This window comes from Citrus clementina, unplaced genomic scaffold, assembly GCF_000493195.1.
Source record: "Citrus clementina cultivar Clemenules unplaced genomic scaffold, Citrus_clementina_v1.0 scaffold_2, whole genome shotgun sequence".
Classification (NCBI taxonomy): domain Eukaryota; kingdom Viridiplantae; phylum Streptophyta; class Magnoliopsida; order Sapindales; family Rutaceae; genus Citrus; species Citrus x clementina.
Window position 1 is genome coordinate 35,579,181 of NW_006262688.1, and position 20,889 is coordinate 35,600,069.

Sequence of the window (20,889 nt, forward strand, 5' to 3'; positions counted from 1 at the left end):
TTCAAAATGACCCGTAATCGTTCGTGATTAATGCAATATAACTGTGTATTTGTATTAACAATCACCAAAGCAAATTAATTTCAACATTTACGGGCAAGGTTATTCTATACAGATTTTCAAGTTATCCGCACTATAAAACTGGGGATTACACTATAATTATAATAATTTAGACTCTATTTGGAATAAAATGCTTAAAAAGAAAAAAAGAAAAAACAGCAATTGAATAACTTACAAAGATATATGAAATTGGAAAGGATTCTTTGAGCGCAGTGTTAAGCATGCATGCCCTTTCATATACAAACAAATCAAAATAATTGCCCAGCTCACAACATTAACACAATCTACTTTTCTAACATTTTCCCCGTCTGCTGCAAAATCCAGAAGTTGCTTCTTGGTTGAAGTTATGTAGACCGAGTTCAACTGGCGCTCGGCCTCTCTGTCTATACAACAATATAAACTGCAATCTTCTCGCTCAAATAATTTACAGCCACCACCCTTCATTAACACTATGTGCAGAGACTGAGATGCGAGTACAAGTCTTATACCTAGTCAAGGCTCTGGATCTTCCTGAACAACCTCAGGCAAGGACGGTGAGGATGCACCACTCATTTTGCTGGGCACTGGTGTGTTTCTTCGTGATTGGCGTTTCGTGAGGACTAACACATTTTCATTTTCCTCCTTTTCGAAAAGCGCATCATCATCATCTTCACCTTTAAAGACGGGATGAATATATGCATTTCGAAGATAACCTTTCAAGTTAAGGTTTGGTTCCCTAGCACGCTCCAAGGTGTCTTTCATCATTGCTTCCTGAAAATCATAACAGAAGAAAACCAAGTCAGGAACAGTTGTCTAGGTAATCTTGGTCAGTCATCAACAGAAACAAATGTGGAGAGAAATTTTCAAGATGTCAAGCACTAACAAACCTGTAATGGGTATTTAACAAATGCAGATTCATAGCGGTCTTTTGAGAAATAATGGAACCAAATTGTCAGCACAGGAAGAGCAATGAGAAATGGTGTTGACAGAGCAGCTTTCTTTGTACTCAACAACCCCATAAGAAGCAACTGTGATATAATCAATGAGCTATAATACGTCTATGGACATCCGGCCAAAATGCTGCTGCACTCTCATACCGTTGGTTGTAAACGTTTATAATCTACATTTTTAATACAATAAATAAAATAAAAAAGATTAACATACACAACCAAATATCAGGAAGAAAAAGCACACAGTTAAGAGAAAAACATACAGTTGAGTCAACAAAAAGAAATCTTTCTAAAAATAATGCTTTACTCATACAGTTGGTTGTAAACGTTTATAATCTCCATTTTTAATACAATAAATAATATAAAAAAGATTAACATACACAACCAAATATCAGGAAGAAAAAGCACACAGTTAAGAGAAAAACATACAGTTGAGTCAACAAAAAGAAATCTTTCTAAAAATAATGCTTTACTCATACCGTTGGTTGTAAACGTTTATAATCTCCATTTTTAATACAATAAATAAAATAAAAAAGATTAACATACACAACCAAATATCAGGAAGAAAAAGCACACAGTTAAGAGAAAAACATACAGTTGAGTCAACAAAAAGAAATCTTTCTAAAAATAATGCTTTACTGCCTGCAAGAAAATTCTAAAATCATGACATTGGCATGTCCCAACAGTATTTGCAATAAAGATTGAAACTTTTGGCCTTCATCTACTAGGTTGAACCGAACTAAAATATTGGGTTTTCCTAATTTGATTGGCAAGGCCCTTCCTACATGCACATTTTAAATTATCAATTAGATTGAACATTGTATAATCAAAGAATTGACTCTTTACCTGATGACGGAAAACAACGTAAGCCAGCGCAAAGAAAACTATTATGAAAGGAAGCAAGAGGGGTGTCACTGTGGCATACACAAGGCCTAGAAGAAAGTAAAACTGTATTCGAGGTTCTCCAATGTTAAAACCAAGACTTCCTGGATCCATTGCTTCCTCTCTGTCCTTTTCAGTCTTCACCAAGAAGAAATTCTTAAGGTGGAAGATTATGAGTGGTTTCAACATCAAAATCTCTGCAGCTATACCAGCCCATCCATCGACCATTATATAAGTTATGAAGAAAGTTGCTTTCTTTGGTATAGCTATACCAATTGTCTTGGGAATACTGTCATAAGAGAGAGAAAAGTTAAATGTCAAGAAAACTAAAGATAACAAAATTGGATGAGGAATACAAAATCCAATCACATCTCAGAAAGAAGTAATGCCACCCTTACTGGACAAAGGGCCTATAAGTTTGCTGAAAATAATTAAACAATGCTGAAATGAGAAGCTGATGATCAGTCAGGTACAACATACTCATTTGCCGACTGCTTAAGAAAGGAATTCAGCTGTTCAAATGCAGATCCAGCGATTATGCTCCCAAGGAACACGTTCACGAAATTGAAAAGATAATATCTAGTAGCTGCTCTCCGTTCAAGAGAAGATAGAGATATAAAGCCTTCAAATTTAGACATGATCATCAATATCGTTGGAAGAAAGATGAGAAATAGCTTCAAAGCAATTCCAGGTAGAAAACCTTGGATGACCGACTTGATAAATTTGCTGAGTTACAAGTAAAATTTAAATCAGTAAGCTATGGTTATGCAATTTGGATGCCAACTGAAGAGGGTTTGAGGATAACAGAAACTTACGCTTCGATTACAGGTCTCAGAAATGGTACTGCTTTCTCGATTCCCTCAATGCTTGCAAAAGATTGTACAATTGCAATAGGAATCATGAAAAAGAAGGTAAGAAAAAAGAAAGCAACACCCATGATTAGCCTCCGAACTGAAAGTGAAACATATGGGATTGCTAGGTTTTGCCAATAAACATCACGCGGCTCAGAAGCCCACTCAGTCAACCACAAAGTAGGATTTCTGGTTTGTTGAGTTTGTGCACAAACAGCAGCACCCCATCTAGAATTGAAGGAAACAAATGCCGCTGGCATGATTGCCTTAGGATCACTGACAACCCTTTCTCGCTCTTCAGCTATCTGAACACCATCAAATTGATGCATTTCTTCTTAGAAATAACTTATAATGGCAAAATAATATACATATAAATAGAATTGTGTTAAAAAAAAAAAAAAAAGAGAGGGAAATATATGGCTTATTTAAGTAAAGCAAAGCATACAAATTTTCAAATCACTTTATCAACTCCCTTACATAACATGCATGAAGCCTTCAAATATCAGTCACAATGAACGTCCCAGACAATGTCTTTAGTATTAAATAAACATTTTCCCCTTCTAATTATTACAAATGAGAAATATAGTTATACACCAAACTAAATTCATATATCCATCACTATTCTTAGACTACAGAAAGACTATCCTACAGTTAAAAAACTACAAGAAATGTCAGAGTTTAACCCAAAACATTCCCGACACCACAGAAAGGGAGAAAAACGATATATCTATTCACTCAAATGTTTACCAGCAAACAGTTTTATAGATGATGGAGAACGAGCCAAGCAGCGAGAAACACAATGCTATACGGCTCAGCCAGTTATTCAAATGACACAAAAAAATATGTTCAGCAGTTTAACCAAAATTTTCAGGATCGTCAATCCTTCCAATTAGTTGTGTAAGTGCTATATTTAAAGGCAAATATACTTTCTTTTAAAGTACAATACAATTAAACATTGAAACAGCTTAAAATGATGTGTTACAGACAAAAGTTACAAATGCTAAAGAGAATACAATTTATATGTTTCCAAACAAGCTACCATGACTAGGCTTGAGAATAATGCCGCTACGCCAGTCACATCAAAGCTGTTTACAAATTAAGAAAACATCACCTACAAAAGCAATATAGAAAACAATGCAGCAAGGATACTCACTTCTTTTGACAATTTTTCAATTTCAGATATGTGATAATCAATACCGTCCACTTTTTCTCCCCAAAGCCCAAGAAAACCAGTCTGGCAAAGAAAAATTACAAAGTTATTAATGACAATCACAAAATTAAAAGATTACAAAATGACATATCAAGTTCATTACCTTCATCATCGGCCTCTTAGAATTATTTCTAGAGTGTTTAAGTTGGTAGTAGTCAAGCCAATTCTGCAATTTTTTCTTCTTCTTCACCAATTTTGCAAGTTTGTTTGCATTGACAACCACCTGCAAAAAGTTTTTTCAACAAACTCAATATTGAACAACAATAATGGAATGATTCCCTAAAATATATATCACTTGTAAAACATGTGCCTTACTATATCAAACAATCAAAATGCAGAATATCTTTCAAATATGTGGTCGAGGTAGCTGGACCATGTTAAATTTTAAGTAATTGCACAACAGATTTGGATCAAATACTTCTCACACTAGGAGGAAGCGCAATGAACTACATCCCATTTTGTAGCCATAAACTCAATATGGACCTCTAATGTCAACAATAAATTCTTTTACGTTAATGAATTTCTTGAAATAATCAGATTCCATGACATTAAAAACCAACCCTCTCCAACCAAGGAATATTAATATAAAGAGTCAGATTTAACAGAAATCAACCTGATGCGTTAGATAGTGATTAGGGTGGTTCACCAAAAAGAAATGCTCCACAAGCTCACTAACAGATTCATCTGGATCTGGAGGAACATTCCTAACAAGGACCTGTAGAACAATAAGATTCCATCATACAACATTGGTATTGAAGTATGATATATAAAAAGCATCTTAAATAAAATGCAAGTACGGTCCAATTCTTTTACCACAGACAACATAGATGTTATTAATTATTATGGTATGCCACAAGACTTTCAGTTTTGGCTACAAAGACATAGAATCATATTCCCTGATGCAGATGGTTTGCAGATTGACACATGCTTTCTAGCACAATAAAGAAAACTTGTACGGTAGAAAGTCCGTTACTAACATTTTCAAGTTTATGTCATCATGTTACCAATGTAACTAGTTCCAAGTGTATACTAGTAAGTAAAGTCATATAATCAAATTGCCTGATGCAGATGGTATGTGTGTTGACAGATTCTTTCTAGAACAACAAAGAAAACTTGAAGGACAGAAAGACCAACACTTCCATTTTCTCAAATTTTCTTTATCATGTTACCAACTTAACTAGTTCCAAATTGGCAACAAGTAAGAATTATCCACCAGTATAAAACTTGAGCCTCACTTTGAACAATTATTTAAAAGCCTCATTTTTCATTAACAAATACATAATAAAATTCTCAAAGATATTTGGAAAAAGAATTACAAATCAAACTAATTTAAAGCAAAGAAAAGAACTTACTGTAAATTGATCTGGGCGACGTTTTTCTGAAGCAACAAATTGCAACCGCAAATTAGCAACTTTCTCATACTCCTTTAGCAACACATAACATGTCCAAAAGGTAAAGGCATAAGCCATCACAACATGAGTCCAAAACCTGCAGTCCAGGAACAAAATGTCATGGCAAAGGCCTGGGTTCATTGTCATTTAAAGACAATAAGTCAAGAGCCAAAAAATAAAAAAAAATAAAAAAGTGACTAAGGTCTCATACCTTTGTGATTTAAGTGGGACATTTGAAATCGAGAGCTTATCAATGTCACTCGCAGTTACATTCGATATCTTGATGGCTACATCTAATGTGTCATTTGTCCAGTTAACGGGTACCAAAACAGACCATGCAACCAATGCTATAGGAACAAAAATCTTAAGTCCTATCAAGTAAATGCGCAAGTAGACAGCAGAATCCAATCCTGCATGCTCAATAAGCTCTGGTTCCGGCATTTTCAATGCCTCAGGCATCCAATTCAAGAACCTTATATATGATCTAAAGTCCAAATTGACAAACTTCCGCACAAAAGCTCCTCCATGAGTAGGACTATCTCTTAAACCCTTAAGGTACCATTTCGGAAAGTATACCCTATCATTGAATGGTTGAAGTCTTAATATTGCAAATGCTATTAAGAAAACAAAGGCACCGAGAATATTAAGAGCTGCTGAAACCCCGATGTCCGCAAGCGTCGCCATTTATAAATCTCCGACAACAATTGCTTTCTCCCTAAAAAATTGATCAAGAAGAAAAATATCCTTTAAGAGAAAGAAGGAAAATCTTAACCAAATGAAAATTACAAGTAGTATTCAAAATCAAACTGAAAAAAAAAATTACTAAAAATAAAAACTTCAACTATATTAACCAATACAATCTTAATCAAATTAAGAACAAGACAGATTTATCTTTAGGGCGCAAAACTTAAACTTAAATCGGCCGAAATATTAGTGAAAGTAGAAAGTTTTGAATAAAAACAGCACAAATCCTCTACCAGAGACTTGTGTTACACTATAACTAAAGCAATTTCCAAATTTTTTTTGTTTCCTAAAATACCACTTAATATTCTCAAAACTAGTCTTTTGCTTACTAAGCTTCAATCATACGAACAATAATAAATAGAAAAAAATAACAATAATAAAGGAGGACAAACCAAAAATAAAACCAGCCGCTGCTCCAAGAAAAAGAAAAGTTCATACCTTCTATGCGAAATTGTGTATCTATCTTCAAAGCGAATCACCAATCCTCAAAAACAGAAACAAGTAGAGTACCGATTCATTAGCGCGAGAGGAAGAAAAGCAAACGCAAAACCTATAAGATTTATTGGATCTGAAGTTGAATTATTAAGGAGTGTTTGGATTGCTTAGAAACTCAATCCAAGCTAAGAACATTCTTGAACCTGCTTCCGAGGGTAAGTAAAATGTACAAGGCAAGCTTCCACAAAACTCAAGTGATGAAAATAAGTGAACAAATCAAACACAAGCCTCAACAAACCAGAATTTCTAGTCGTTGTGTCAAATAAATTTGGAAAGTGAATTTACAGAGCGAAATAAGAGAGAAGATTTTCTGGTGGATATCATTAAAATTATCAAGAGAAAGCAGAGGCTACTCACTACTGTCGTGTCTGGGGTCATTCGGTTTCGGATTTTATTTAATAAGCCTTGATTTTTACGTTTCATTTTTCGCTTCGGGGCTCGGGCATTTATAATTATACACACACATACATCCGCGCATTCCACAGGCAAAAATCATAAGTAAAGATATTATTTGCCTAATCTCACACAGAAGTCCCTGCTGTTACTCGTTATGTTCTATTTCTATGAATAACCAGTTTTTTTTAATAAACGTTCTTTTAACGCCGTGAAATAAAAATTTATTTCATATCCTAACCTATTACCTATCCCATATTGGTGAATTAAGGATGTTATTTATCTTTCTTTTTTTTTTTTATACAAAAGTGCCAAATTTGTCTTACGGATTACAATAAAAAGTACAAAGATTTCTATGTTTTTCTTAAGATTATGATGAAATGTACAAATACTTCTATGTTTTTCTTTTATTTTCATATAATTCTTCAAATTCTTTAATTTTTTTTCACACAAATCTCTTACTTATAATTTTGTTATTTAAACTAATGAAGCCCCAAAAGGTTTTGATCAAATAAGAAAAAGGGCTAAACTGTTTACGTCTTCTTGTTGATACTTATTTATTTTTCCATATATATTCATTATATATATGGATAGATCTCGCCATTATTTGATTAGATTTTTAAATTATATTTCTTAATGAATATTTGGATTATGTTGTAATTGAAAATACTTGATAAACCTCTAGACCATATTTGGATGCTAGAATTATAGGTAAGATTGGACTACTTTTTTGGGACAAAACAAATAAATCCAATTGTGGCACATGTTTGGCTGTCAACAATAACTAATTAATCCAAATCCTAGTTCAAAAGTAGTGGGACTATAAATCCTCATTTCAATTTGGGTGCAGGTAGATAAGATTCTTCTTATCACTGTTTTTCTTTTTATTTAAATCATTATTCACATAAATTAAATTAAAAAATTAATTTCATAATTTACTTAAACTATAATTTTGTATTACATTAAATATCAAAATTTTAATTGGAAATTTATTTACAACAGTATTTCAAGAATTGCAATATAATTTACAATAATTATACTATTTAAGCGGTTATTTATCTTCATTAAATTAAAATTATTTATTTATAATAATATCTATTATTAAATTCAATGATTAATAATATAATTTAAAATAATTATACTATTTTAATGGTTATTTATCTTTATTAAGTTACGTTTAACATAGTCATGTTCTATATTATACCAATTACTAAAAAAATAAATAAAACTATACGTAATCTAATCTAATCCGTTTTAATTCAATTTAATCTAATACTAAATGTTATTCCAGTAAAATCATACCTTTCAAACTAGGTTAAAATTATATAAATTTAGACTTTTGATAAACCTTCAAGTGTAATATAATTTATAAAAGAAAGAAAAGTAATGGCTGTATGCTGCAATAGAAGGATGTCAAATGAAGGTAATCACTGTATTAGAAAATTAGAAAATTGGTATTTTTTGTAATATCTATAAAAATAAGGGATCTAGATGTTATTACGCTTTAACATGCCGTGTCGTTTTCGTGGCTGAACACAACGAATTGAAAGGTTCGTCAATTTGGTTCCTTTTGGTGTAAATTAAGCGACGAGCCATTTAGATAATAGTAGCCTGCCTGCTGTGTCGGCAAGCGTCCACGTGGGAATCCGGACTCGCAACGGCTACTTTTCTTGGGTTTTCTGGATTTGGCCGTTAGAGATAAACTTCTATCATACGCAAAGTAAGAGAGCGTGTACTACACGAGCAGATTTTATTGCATGATGTGAGGGTGTGGAAGGTCGTCATTGATGGAAAAAGTGAGGATTTGACGCACCGCGTGGATACAGCGTTGGCTGCGCGGATGAATTGGGATATGACAGCACGGACCCAGTTGGACCGGACCGGCCCTGATTTTTTTATTTTAGATATAATTGATGGACTAAATTGGACTATAAGCTAGCATTGGTACGGTTGATGTAACAGAGGCTTCACAAATGGATTATGCCTATAATTGATACTCAATAAATAATTATTAGTAAAATATTGTCATTATTGTCATTTGCTAAAATCTACTGTCATTCTGACCATTCATTCATCGGCTAGTGTGTAACTTTTCCTTATTCATAAAAGTAATTTTTTTTTATCCCTAATTATTTGACAAGCAATAATTGAATTATAAAAAAATAAAATATATTTTAAATTAATATAAGTTACGGATGTAATTAACTATCAAATCCACAACTCAAAATCCGAAACAAATAGTATTTAAGCAACTTTTTTTTTTAAAAGGACTGCGCAACATGTTTCAATGTTTTATCATCTATTTGTGCAATAACTTGGTGTTTTATGCTAAAACGATGTGCTCCGTGACAAATTGAATGTGTTAGCCATTTTATTATTATTATTATTTTTTTTTTTTGAAGAATGGACCCTTGAATTTCAATTGCTTGAGTAGTTGGCAATATAAATTACCATGCACCTTTAGATTTCTTTGCTTCTCATCTATGGTCCAAATTGCGCGTGTATTGATCGACTCTTTAAGTACCACATTTAATCAAAGCCAGATATGAAAGCATGGGCAAATATTGGATTTTAATGGTTTCACACGATGATGTGCTCATGCCAAGAGTCGATTGGCTCGCCTTCACAAGTTTGTTCTTCTCCACCGGCCACCAACATATTAAAAGAAGATGATCATGTATTAATTCAAAGATTAGACAGAATCCATTACCAAAATCTTATCTTCTCAATTCCAATATCCAACTTCTAGTTCAAAGAACTGACTCTTAGAATTTAATTGGATAAATGGCAACTTTTTGTTGACTTTGTGAAGATTTTTAGGGCCTGTGGCAATTATGACCATTTCCATTTTTGATCCTATTGCATAAGTAGGTAGTGGCGTTTTTGTCCGCGAATGCGTTTAAATGCTGAAGTCTCTTGACATATTCACAAAAGTGCAATTAGACCCCCAATTAAATATTCAGTCACAATCAAAATAAAATGATATATTAAACTAGTAATCACATGCTGCCCCCGAGTCCCCGACTGGACCTGTTTCGAATTTGTTATACTAGGAGATAACCCATCTTCAACATGCTATGAAAATTTCATTTTTCATGACAAAAATGTTTTAAAAAAACAAGAGTGGTGGACTGGTGGTTATGGTTTTAGATATACGATATTGAGTTAATATAGGAAAAGGTTGCTATGGATAACTATTTGGGAAAAAAATGTTATTTGTGGATTGGCATAAATTATTATAATTGTTTTTTATATTTTACCGAATTAATAGGTGACTAATGTAAAATATTAAAGAGTAATTTTGACAAGCTTATTTATTAAGTTATCAAATATTATGTTAATAAGTTTGATTTCGTCATACCTTATATATAGTAGTATATTATAGACAAGTATAATCCTTAATTGAGTTATTTTAGCTTATAATGAGATAAGTAATTTTGTATTAACACATGAGAGGCCCCTACACTCAGCCACAATATTTAAGTGACTTCAACCCATTAGAAGTTCACTGTTTACAGATTTGTGGCATGAGTATAGTGCACTTCTCTCTCTTTTCTCTCCCACGTGTAAGTGTGCAATGAATTTGAGTAAAAGCTAAATCTTGAGCTGAGGTGAAGGAAGCAAGATTCAGAAGTTAGATCAAGGCAATAGCAACTCCGTAGAAGCTCCATAACAAGCTTACAAGTTTAGATTTATGACTAATCTTAAAATTTTACCTAATGCATGTGTTTACTTAAAAATATAAAATTAAGGACATAAAGTTCGTATTTATTTTAGCAAAAAGCTCTGTAGAAACAGCTTATTCAGTGCTACACTATTTTAGCAACAAAACATTGCAGACTGTTCCTTTTTTATTTTTTATTTCTTCCCGTGGCTGGCCAGCATAATGTATGAGTATGGCCTCCAGCATTATCATGATGTAACATGAAATTTGTTCTTGTTCACCTACCGTTCTAGTTTCTTCTATAATTACCCACCTAACATCGATTAAATCAACTTATTATCTATGGGAGGATATATATATATATAATGTCATACAAATTGGAGGCATGCAACCACGCTCTTTTTTTGCTTATAGTAGCAGTTGTGAAGGCATCAGTTGTACACACTGCAGCTGAAAATGCTACCTTCCCGACATTAGATTGACCAGAGTGGGGTTTTCATACAATGAGCCAATATCCCAATCCTCGGTTGAAGATGAAAGTGTTGTTAGAGCAACCACAACTTTTCTCATGCTTGGCCTTAGTTGAGGATCTTCTTCTGTACAGGCTCTGGCAAGCTGAGCCATCTGTAACCAAAACAGCAATTAATGCAGCTTATGAGTGATCAAGAGCGATATTAATCCTCTAAGTCCATATTCCATAGATGCGTATATTTTGTTATGAAAATGTTAATATGTTGTTACCTTGATGACCGAGTCCAGTGGGCAATTATCACCAAGCCTAGGATCAACAAGTTTGTGAAGATTTTCTCTTGGAGCCGGCTGTCTGAGAACTTCTTCAAACTGGAACAAAGCAGCATGTGCAACCTAATTAGTTATAGATGAAATAATTTCAGGAATGCATGTGTGTATCATATACAGTGAAGGGCAAAAAAAAAAAAAAAAAAAAAAACAACCAAAGCAACAAGTCCTTTAGACTGAGTGATTGTTTCATTTGTTGTAACAATAGCTTGCTTGGCGGATATAAGTTCGTAGAGGACAACTCCAAATGCAAATACATCTGTCTTGGGGGAAACATTACCAGAAACAGCCCTGCACACAGGAAGTGCTCATGAGCAAGGTTTTTGTATAGGTTTAAGTAAAATAAGAAAACAACTTTTGAAAAAAAATAAAAAAAAATATTGCCAAGGAAAATGGAAAAAGGATCTTACTCTGGCGGCAAGTACCCAAATGTACCTCGAAGACCACTAGTGTAGAATGAAGCATTTCCAAATTCAGTCAGTTTAGTTAACCCAAAATCTGCAACCTGTAAAAGTATTAGTCAATAAAATAGAAGAACTTAAGAGATCAGTATATTCACAGCATGAACTCTTTTCTACCTTTGCGCGGAAGTTTTTGTCTATTAAAATGTTTGCTGATTTAATATCACGATGGATGTAAACAGGAACTGTATGCTCATGGATATACTCGAGTCCTCTTGCTGAATCTAAGGCAATTTGCAAACGAGTTGACCATGCTAAGGGGTCCCTTCCTGAAAACAGAACACAATATACAAACATAAGGTTTAATTGATAGAAGTGCATGTAGGATGCCTAATGAATCAGCTTTAATTCTCACCAGATCCACGCAAATGTTGGCTCAGATTGCCGTTCTCAATGAACTCATATACCACACACAGTGAACCTTCAAAACAGTATCCTATTAAGCGAACCTGCATTATGCATATTACATATGAGAACTATAAACTCAGCGATTAGCGAGCAGCATATGCATTATAAGGATCATCTCTGCAATCATAAACTTGAAAGTTATACAACCAGAGTAAAGCAGATGGAAAGAATCCCAACCAAATTGTTATAACGGTGTCATAAGTTCCAAGCCATTTTCCACCTAGCAAGTTTATTTATTACAAAAAAAAAAAAAAGCCATCCGGAGAAGCTTTAGGCAAAGAGGTCAAGAAACAACTGTTGTTAGCTCTTGACAACTGAAGATGTTCAGTTTATACAGTGATTGAGGGATCTAAATTTCTGTAGGCAAGTATTTTGTAACTTGACCGATTGAGAGCATTTCTCCATGAAACAGCCATACATTGATAAACTTACTAATGAGTTTATATCTCTGAGAGCAATTGCACCAATAATTCTGTCATATCAGGAAAGCAAGTTTTCAACTAGAAGTCTACAGTAAGGAAAGTATGATACCAGGTTCAAGTGGTGAACATGTGTTAAAACCTTCAGTTCAGCACGAAATTCTTTTGATGCTTGCATATCCATCTTCTTGATTGCAGCTTTCTGAATGGCAGTGGAGGCAAAGAGAGAGTCAAGTCATCATCAAGACTCGTTTTGGTGGCAAAAACATCGAAACTAAGAATACGGCTACTTTAAAATAACCCTGGTATATCGGGAGTTGAGACCAATATTGTATCAGATACGAACTAAATTCAAATTGACCTCAAACTACAAACCTCATCCCTTAGTTCTGCATAGTACACAGCTCCAAAGCCACCTTGTCCTATCTTATTAGCCATGCTGAAATCATTGGTAGCCCTGGCAAGCTCCTCATATGAGAATTCCACTGATTTGTCTACACTAATAGTTGCAAGCCCAGGAGAAGCAACTAGAGCAACTGATTCTGAAGTTCTACTTTTTCCCGAAGTACTTACCGGACCTAAAGCTACAAGATGAGCCAAAATTAATCATTGGGGTGAGGAATTACATATTTCAAATTAGCAATTTAGAAATTCCCGTAGATTGCTGTCAACCAAACATACCCTTAGTTGTTAACAACTCTTCATGTTGGCATTAAAGACAGCATAACATTAATTGCAGATGTAACCAAAAAATCATTTGTGTCCTATAACACCGAATTAATTAACAGAACCAATGAATCAGCAATAGACGCCTCTACCTTGACAAATAATTGCATCTATTCATCAAACCAAAAGAATTACCACGGTGATTTTCTGTTGCTTCAGGGAGAAATGAGTCCTTCCCCTTCTTTTTCTTTTTACAAAACCCAGTATATAGGAAAAATGCCAGAAATAGAACCCCAGCAACTGGTCCTACTACCACGCCAGCAAGAACTGCTCTCGACATTCCTGCTTATAATAATGTGAACTAATGATATCATCTATATCAAATTGACATTTCATCTTTTCACTTCATATACAGAAAATTCAGATAAGAAGCAGTGAGGCATACTCAAAGAAGTCCGTACCATCTCTGCTGCAAAAACAGAAGATGTATCATACATATTGAAACGAGCATTTTTTAAAGATTTTTTCTCTTTTATTAAAATTTTACTATTCAACATGGTTTGAGAGCATAACAAAGTGCAGATCTTACCTCAACTGTAACGGCGGATACTTTCCACTTTGATCTGCAAATTTGAATGGTAAAAATACAATGAGAATGACCGGTTCAAACGCATAAGGGTCTAATTAATTCAACAAACCATCTGCTCTAAATTCCAATTCAAGAATCTCCGGGAAACGTAATTTAATGCTTAAACACATCAAAGAATGCAATTTGCAAACAGATGATCGTCAAACAAAAGATGGCTACAAACTAATCAAGAATAAATGGGTAGCTAAAACTTTACATTAAATGAATAAAATTAATTACCTTTCTCAGGGATGAAAACCAAGCCACTGCTAAAATCCGAACCCCTGTTGTAACTTTGCAATAACTGTGGACTAAGGCCGGACATGTTAGCAACGGTACTCAAATTCTCACCAAGCTCAATCGGATACGTCAAAAACAGCCCATAATCCTTTGAAACTTTCTTATCTCCACAAGAACAATTCACAACAACATTTATGGTTGTATTAACATCAGGTATATTATTGTCAGGAAATATATTATTAGCTCGCAGCCAATCAACCGTGGTAAGGTTGGCATAGTATGTCTCGGCAACCTTTGCGTATGTATCATGAGATATTATCTTGTAAGAGAAATTGTTAGCAAGAAACTGACCATTAATGCAATTGCATTTGAAGGGAACTTTGATTCTTGAACCAACTGAAAGTATATCTTTGTCAGGGACTTGAGGATTGAAGCTGAGAATATTATCTATGGAAGTATCAAACATTTCTGATATGAATGTCATATTTGTTCCATTCCACACGTTGTATGAAGCAAAGGAATCACAACTTTTGCTGCACTTTGATTCTGCTCTATTTATCCACAAGAAAATAGGCACCAAAACTGCAAATTTTAGTTGAAAATTTCTCATTTTTCTTCTTATTTTAGCAGATTGCAAGGGAGCCAGAAACCCAAGAATGTTTAGGCATTAGCAATCGACGAGGGGGGTTTTGGAGACGAGTCATAGAAGACTTGAGAGTCTGAGAGACGTGTTAATGGGGCTTACTCATTTGACACGGGAGTCTTTGTGAGATGAATAGTCTTAAAGAGGACCAAAAGAATTAACGGTCATAAAAAGAATTAGCGGTCGTAAACGCCGTTGGATAATATTATTACAAATGTAATGCAGTGCACGTAAAAATCTTATTCTGTCTTTATGTAAGGTCTCGATATAATTCTTTATCATATTAACTAGGAATCACGGATTTTAAAAGAATTGTCAGATAGATTTGAACTAACAACATGCAAAGAAAGATCAACTATCCTATAACAGTTCTTCGTGAGGTACAAGTATATCTACATTTGAGAGACGAATCCGGTGCTAAATAACTATTAAAGGACTTCATCTCCATGGGAGAGCAATGTGCTACCTGCCTGACATTAGACTGTCTAGACCTTGATTTTCATAGAATGAGCCAATATCCCAATCCTCAGTTGAAGATGACAGTGTCATAAGAGCAACAACAATTGCCCTCATGCTTGGCCTTAGTTGAGGATTTTCTTGGGTACAAGCTCTGGCAAGCCGAGCCATCTGTGATAAAAAAAAATGAATTGCAGCTAGTTAGTACTGTGATTATTAGTCCATATGTACTTACATCCTGGGATCAGATTACACACTACCTTTCTGACTGAGTCGATTGGGTAATCGTCACCAAGCCTTGGATCAACAAGTCTCTGAAGATCTTCTCTCGGATCAGGCTGACGAAGAACTTCTTCAAACTGCAAGAAACCAACATGCACAACTTAGTTCTAATTGAAATAATTTGGCCGATACATGTAATGGTGATCAATGAAGGGCAAGAACAACAACCAAAGCGACAAGGCCTGTAGATTCGGTGATAGTTTCATTTGTCTTTACAACAGCTTCCATAGCGGATATAAGTTCATAGAGGACAACTCCAAAAGCATACACATCTATCTTTGGGGAAACCTCTCCGTATTGTGCATACCTGCATCGCAGATGTTACATCAAGTCTAACCATTTTTTTTGAATCAAAATTAGCCAAAAAGAACGAGGCCTTACTCTGGAGGCATGTAACCAAATGTACCAACGAGACGTGTGTGTACAGAAGCACTTCCAACTTCGGTCAGCTTGGCCAACCCAAAATCAGCAACCTGTCAACACAAATAACTTAGTTCGAGTACATATATATAACGTAATAAGATTGAGAGATGGACGAGACATAGAGAGCAAGAGATAGAGAGAGAAAGAAAGGCATATTTTTTACCTTAGCACGGAAGTTCTTGTCTATTAAGATGTTCGCTGGTTTAATGTCGCGATGAATGTAAACAGGAACAGTATGTTCATGGATATATTCAAGTCCTCTAGCCGAATCCAAGGCGATTTGCATCCTAGCTGACCATGTCAGTGTATCCTTTCCTGCAAGCAGGAACACAATATACAACCATCAGATATAATTGCCACCAAATTGTATTCAACATAGGATGTCTATAGAGCATATGAATCATCTTGCTCACCCGATCCACGCAAATGCTGATTTAGGTTGCCATTCTCAATGTACTCATAGACCAAAAACAAGGAACCCTCGACACAGTATCCTATCAAGCGGACCTGCATAATATATTTAGCGTACGAGTACGAGTACACATAAATTAACACAGTTAGATTGAGGGTTAAGATATCAGCTCAAAGGATCATCTTAACAAGTTGACAATACAAGTTACTTCTACAGTCAGAGAATATATGACCGACCATATTGTCTCATCATAAATTGTCAGAGAGGTCTTTCGACAACGTCACAGTTTTTATGTATAATAAAAGTCTCAATAGAAAAGGAAGATACCAGGTTCAAGTGATGAACATGTGTTAAAACCTTCAGCTCGGCAAGAAATTCTTTTGATGCTTGCATATCCATCTTCTTGATTGCGGCTTTCTGAATAGTCCATTAGGGGAACGGGGAGTCAGCCAAATTCATACACAAGGGTTGACTTTTGGAGTTAGAAATTACAAAAGTTAGATAATTACTAATAGATATTAGAATGATTATCACACCCAAGTACGCAGTAATCAATCAAATACAAACCTCGCCTCTTAGTTCAGCATAGAAAACAGCTCCAAAGCCACCTTGCCCAATCTTGTTAGCCATGCTGAAGTCGTTAGTGGCCTTGGCAAGCTCTTCATATGAGAATTCCACTGATTTGTCCACAGTAATCCCCGTGACCCTAGGAGCAGCAACAAGGGCCGCTGATTCTGAATTTTTCACCAAGGCTATCGCAGGACCTAAATCCACAACAAAGGCAACAATTAATCAATAGACTAAGGAATTACATATCTAGTAACTACTACTCATTAATTCTTCCTCATTGCATGAAAGAACTCTGCCCACAAAATAAGCAAATGCATTTACTTCTTTGGGATAAATTATAAGCGTAGCCATATACTTTGATGTACTTCAGGGAAAATACTCATTACATGGGATAAAATTCTGCTTAGAAATTATAGAGAACAAAAAGAGAAGCATATTGTAAAACACATTTTCCTCTCAACTTATTTACGTTTCTTATGACTGTATCTTAGACAGAAAAGCAGGATAATTCATCCGACCTAAAGAATTACCGTGCTGAATATAGTGATCCTCTGATGCTTCTGGGAGAAATGATGCCTCCACCACCTTTTTTCTTCTATAAACCCCAGCATATACACAGAATGCCAAAAATAGAGCACCGGCAACTCCTCCTATAGATATGCCAGCGATAGCTCTGCTTGATATCCCTGCTTAAAATGCCAAAACAGTGTAAGCTCATGACAGCACCTATTCTGTGGAGATTTTTCATAAGACCTCATTCATACTCAGAAATTTTGAAACAAGAAGCAATAGTCAATAGTGTCAAAACCCTATCACCTGTGCTGCAAAATACAAAGCACATCAGAAGCATATGACCATTAGACATCTCGAAACAAATATTTCAATAACAAAAAGGAGGAAAAAGAAAAAAAAATGCATACCAATTAACATGGTTAATTTGAGAGATTTCAATGGTAACATGTCTTACCTTGTCTTTAATGGCGGATAGTTTCCACTTTGGTCTGCAAAATGAAAAACATAGAGAGATTGATCACAAGCAATTTAAAGCACAAGCCTGAGAGTAAACAATTGCCTTCGTACTTATACAGTGCAGAAACTTAACCACGAATGTCAAACTAACATCAACAAAATAAATTGCATTATGCACATAATTAACTGGGAAGCCTAAAGTCACTAAAGGCATCAAAGTTACCTTTAACAGGAACAAAAGCCAAACCACTCCCACTGATAGAATCCAAAGTGGGATTGTAACTCTGCAACAACTCTGAAGAAAGCTCAAACTCATTGGCAATGCTACTCAAATTCTCACCAGGCCTAAGTGGGTAAGTCAGAAACAACCCATAATCCTTTGAAACACTCTTACTTCCACAAGAACAATTCACTATAACATTCACACTTGAACTAACATCTGGCGTATGATTCTCATCATAAGCATTAGAACTCTTCAGCCAATCAAGAGTTGTAAGGTTGGCATATATTAGCTCAGCGATCCTCTTGTAAGTGTTACCGGACTTTACTTTGTAAGAAAAACTATGACCAAGAAATTTGTTTTGAATGCAGTTGCAACTAAAGGGTACGTTAATTCTTGTACCAGCTAGGATTATGTCTTTGTTAGTTATTTGTGGGTTGAAGCTTAGAATGTCCTTGATGGTAGTATCAAACACTTTTGAAATGAATGTTAAGTTTGCTCCTTTCCATAAATAATACGAAGCTAAAGCGAGATCACAACCTTTGCTACACTCTGCTCCTGCTTCCACTCTTCTACGCGCACAAAAGAAAGCAAGCACCAAAAGCAGCGCCAGTTTCAGTTCAAAAACTCTCATTCTTTCAAATTTGCACTCGAAGAATATCCGTTTAGCTGTTAAATTTCTGGGGACCGCGGAGGGTCTTGAAGCAATAAATGTCGGAGAGTGATAGACGTGTTCATGAGGTTAACTAAGTCATAAAATACAAAGATTAGTGGAGTCGACGTTGAGTCAACGGCTGAAGCAAACATTCTTAATTTAATAATTTCCGAAGCTTCGTCGAGGTTCTCATGACGACTAGCGATACTGACTCAACCGCAGACCAGGTCCTAACTCCCAAATTTCCGGATGTATCATTGTGGACCAAGGAAGAAAGGCCCATAATTGAATCCACAAATATTTGAGGCCGAATTTCCTTTTTGGACTAATACTAATTACACCCCTAACAATTCCGAAAAACATCACGTAATGTTTTTTAGCGGAATTAAAGGCTGTGATAAAGGTGTGTAGAAGTGGAACCCACGTGTGACAACAGCGGTGTCAAACAAGAAACAACAACGTCCTTTGCCAAGGACACATGAAGACGGGGGGGGGTCAATTTGAAAGAGATCATTTTCATGTGCAAGCGTAAATTACAAATAAGAGCGTGTGTTACGGTTGGGAAGGGAATAAGAATTTAAAGACGATATGCTTGAACAACTATCAAGCAACAAATTAATGCTACAAAAGTGACAAATATTCTTGAATCTGTTATCGTACCTTATTTGTTTTATCTCCCAACTTCAGTATAATCATATTTTACTTGTGAAAATCGTTCTGTTTACATTTTTATTCCCATCAATTTTGTTCATATTAGCTAGAGGAATATGCCACTCCTAATTGGATTGATGAAAATTTTCAAGTCATCTAATTATTGGACCGTCCAATCTAAGTCATCTAAACCCTTTTTGCTTCTTGGTCGATGCATTATATCATCTTAATTAGTCAGACTGCTGGTGATCAAAGAACTAAACTAAGCTAGCTCAAAATGTCAAAACGTCTTAAAAAATTAACACTGACCTCTTGCCGGCACAAAAACAAGACCAGTCCCAGCAGAGAAATTGGTTCCGGGATTATACCTCTGCAGCGGCTGAGGTGCAACACCGGCCTCGGCCGCGACGGAGGACAAATTCTGAGCAGGCCGCAGAGGGTAGGTGGTGAACAAGCCATAATCTCTGGAGATGTGTCTATCGCCACAGGAGCAATTAACAGTGACGTTGATGAAAGCATAGTCGGGAATTCTGGTGGGTTCATAAATGTTAACTCGACGCACCCAGTCCTCAGTAGTAAGATTAGCAAAAGCGAAACTAGCAACTTTTTCATAGGTGTCACCGAACTGAGTCTCGTAAGTGAAAGTGTGGCCCAAGAAATCACCGTTTAAGCAGTCGCATGAAAACGGGATGCTGATTCTTGTATCGCTAAGGATGGTGTTTTGGTTTGGAATGTTTGGGTTGTAAAGAAGAATCTGAGCTATCTCTTCGCCGAATATGTTGCTAATATACGTAAGGTTTGAGCCTTCCCATACGTAATATGAAGCTAGGGCAAGTTGACAGCCCGTGTTACACTTGCCTTGGGCTTGGAGAAGCTGCAGATGAAAGGTTAACAAAAACAAAATTATTAGGGTTATTTGTGTTTTCTTTGGTAATATGATGATCATCACGACCATTTTATTTTGTGCTGGATCGGCCGAATGGAGAGAGGTGAGAAAAGGGAACTTATTGGGATCGTATCGATCATCCTTTACGAATAATTAATGTCCATTTGAGGAGGGTGAAAAGAACATAATACTATATATATTAATTAAGAGTAATTGTTGGTATATGGTGTTTGGCATCTTAGGCCCTTTTTTTTTCTTTTAAAATGTTGAGGGAGACAACCATAGTTACCTTTGTCGTCATTCTATGTCTTTGACCCGCTCAAGTTTTGAAGCCTTTTCACCATTTGCATCATATGAGAAGGCATGTAAATATCATCAAGTATTCGTCGTCAAAGAGTAAACAAATGAAGTCTTCGCCGTCAAACTCTAGCCGAGTCTTCGTCATCGTGTGGGTTGGGCCACACGGGTTCCCGGCATCACCTGGCC

General features: G+C 35.4%; 3 protein-coding genes across 4 annotated transcripts; all 3 read right to left on the bottom strand.

The window, feature by feature from the left end:
* Positions 1-205: 205 nt before the first annotated feature.
* Positions 206-6,993, bottom strand: LOC18050693 (calcium permeable stress-gated cation channel 1). Its single transcript, XM_006449724.2, is given in 12 exon segments — positions 206-807; positions 924-1,087; positions 1,090-1,156; positions 1,833-2,157; positions 2,349-2,594; positions 2,684-3,024; positions 3,873-3,953; positions 4,033-4,152; positions 4,543-4,644; positions 5,282-5,417; positions 5,532-6,035; positions 6,503-6,993. Coding segments are annotated over 11 exon segments (2,313 nt in total). The 5' UTR covers positions 6,005-6,035; positions 6,503-6,993; the 3' UTR covers positions 206-549.
* Positions 6,994-10,796: 3,803 nt separating this feature from the next.
* Positions 10,797-14,956, bottom strand: LOC18050694 (chitin elicitor receptor kinase 1). Of its 2 annotated transcripts, none has more exons than XM_024192042.1 (12): positions 14,237-14,956; positions 13,958-13,991; positions 13,830-13,837; positions 13,564-13,710; positions 13,078-13,286; positions 12,815-12,904; positions 12,231-12,324; positions 11,993-12,144; positions 11,825-11,919; positions 11,570-11,705; positions 11,358-11,456; positions 10,797-11,240 (listed from the first exon to the last, which is right to left on the bottom strand). In XM_024192042.1, the coding sequence occupies exons 1-12, from the start codon at positions 14,844-14,846 to the stop codon at positions 11,076-11,078; spliced, it is 1,839 nt and encodes a 612-aa protein (XP_024047810.1). In that variant the 5' UTR covers positions 14,847-14,956; the 3' UTR covers positions 10,797-11,075. The 2 variants fall into 2 exon arrangements, with proteins under 2 accessions (XP_024047810.1, XP_024047811.1); XM_024192043.1 differs by having other exon boundaries at positions 11,097-11,240; positions 11,850-11,919.
* Positions 14,957-15,124: 168 nt separating this feature from the next.
* LOC18050695 (chitin elicitor receptor kinase 1) lies at positions 15,125-18,860 on the bottom strand. The gene is made up of 12 exons (XM_024190565.1): positions 18,215-18,860; positions 17,990-18,023; positions 17,839-17,843; positions 17,541-17,708; positions 17,020-17,216; positions 16,780-16,869; positions 16,454-16,547; positions 16,204-16,355; positions 15,999-16,090; positions 15,786-15,924; positions 15,596-15,694; positions 15,125-15,506 (listed from the first exon to the last, which is right to left on the bottom strand). Exons 1-12 carry the CDS (start codon positions 18,843-18,845, stop codon positions 15,342-15,344), a joined length of 1,866 nt encoding a protein of 621 aa, XP_024046333.1. The 5' UTR covers positions 18,846-18,860; the 3' UTR covers positions 15,125-15,341.
* Positions 18,861-20,889: the final 2,029 nt, after the last annotated feature.

Coding starts and splice junctions, on each gene's coding strand:
- LOC18050695 (XM_024190565.1), bottom strand. CDS start 18,845: ATGAGAGTTTTTGAACTGAAACTGGCGCTGCTTTTGGTGCTTGCTTTC. Junction 16,870..17,019: donor ATGCTGAACTAAGAGGCGAG/GTTTGTATTTGA, acceptor TGGACTATTCAG/AAAGCCGCAATCAAGAAGAT. Junction 15,695..15,785: donor CTACAGGCCTTGTCGCTTTG/GTTGTTGTTCTT, acceptor GGTTTCTTGCAG/TTTGAAGAAGTTCTTCGTCA.
- LOC18050694 (XM_024192042.1), bottom strand. CDS start 14,846: ATGAGAAATTTTCAACTAAAATTTGCAGTTTTGGTGCCTATTTTCTTG. Junction 13,287..13,563: donor AGCAACAGAAAATCACCGTG/GTAATTCTTTTG, acceptor CTCATCTTGTAG/CTTTAGGTCCGGTAAGTACT. Junction 12,145..12,230: donor CCAACATTTGCGTGGATCTG/GTGAGAATTAAA, acceptor TTCTGTTTTCAG/GAAGGGACCCCTTAGCATGG.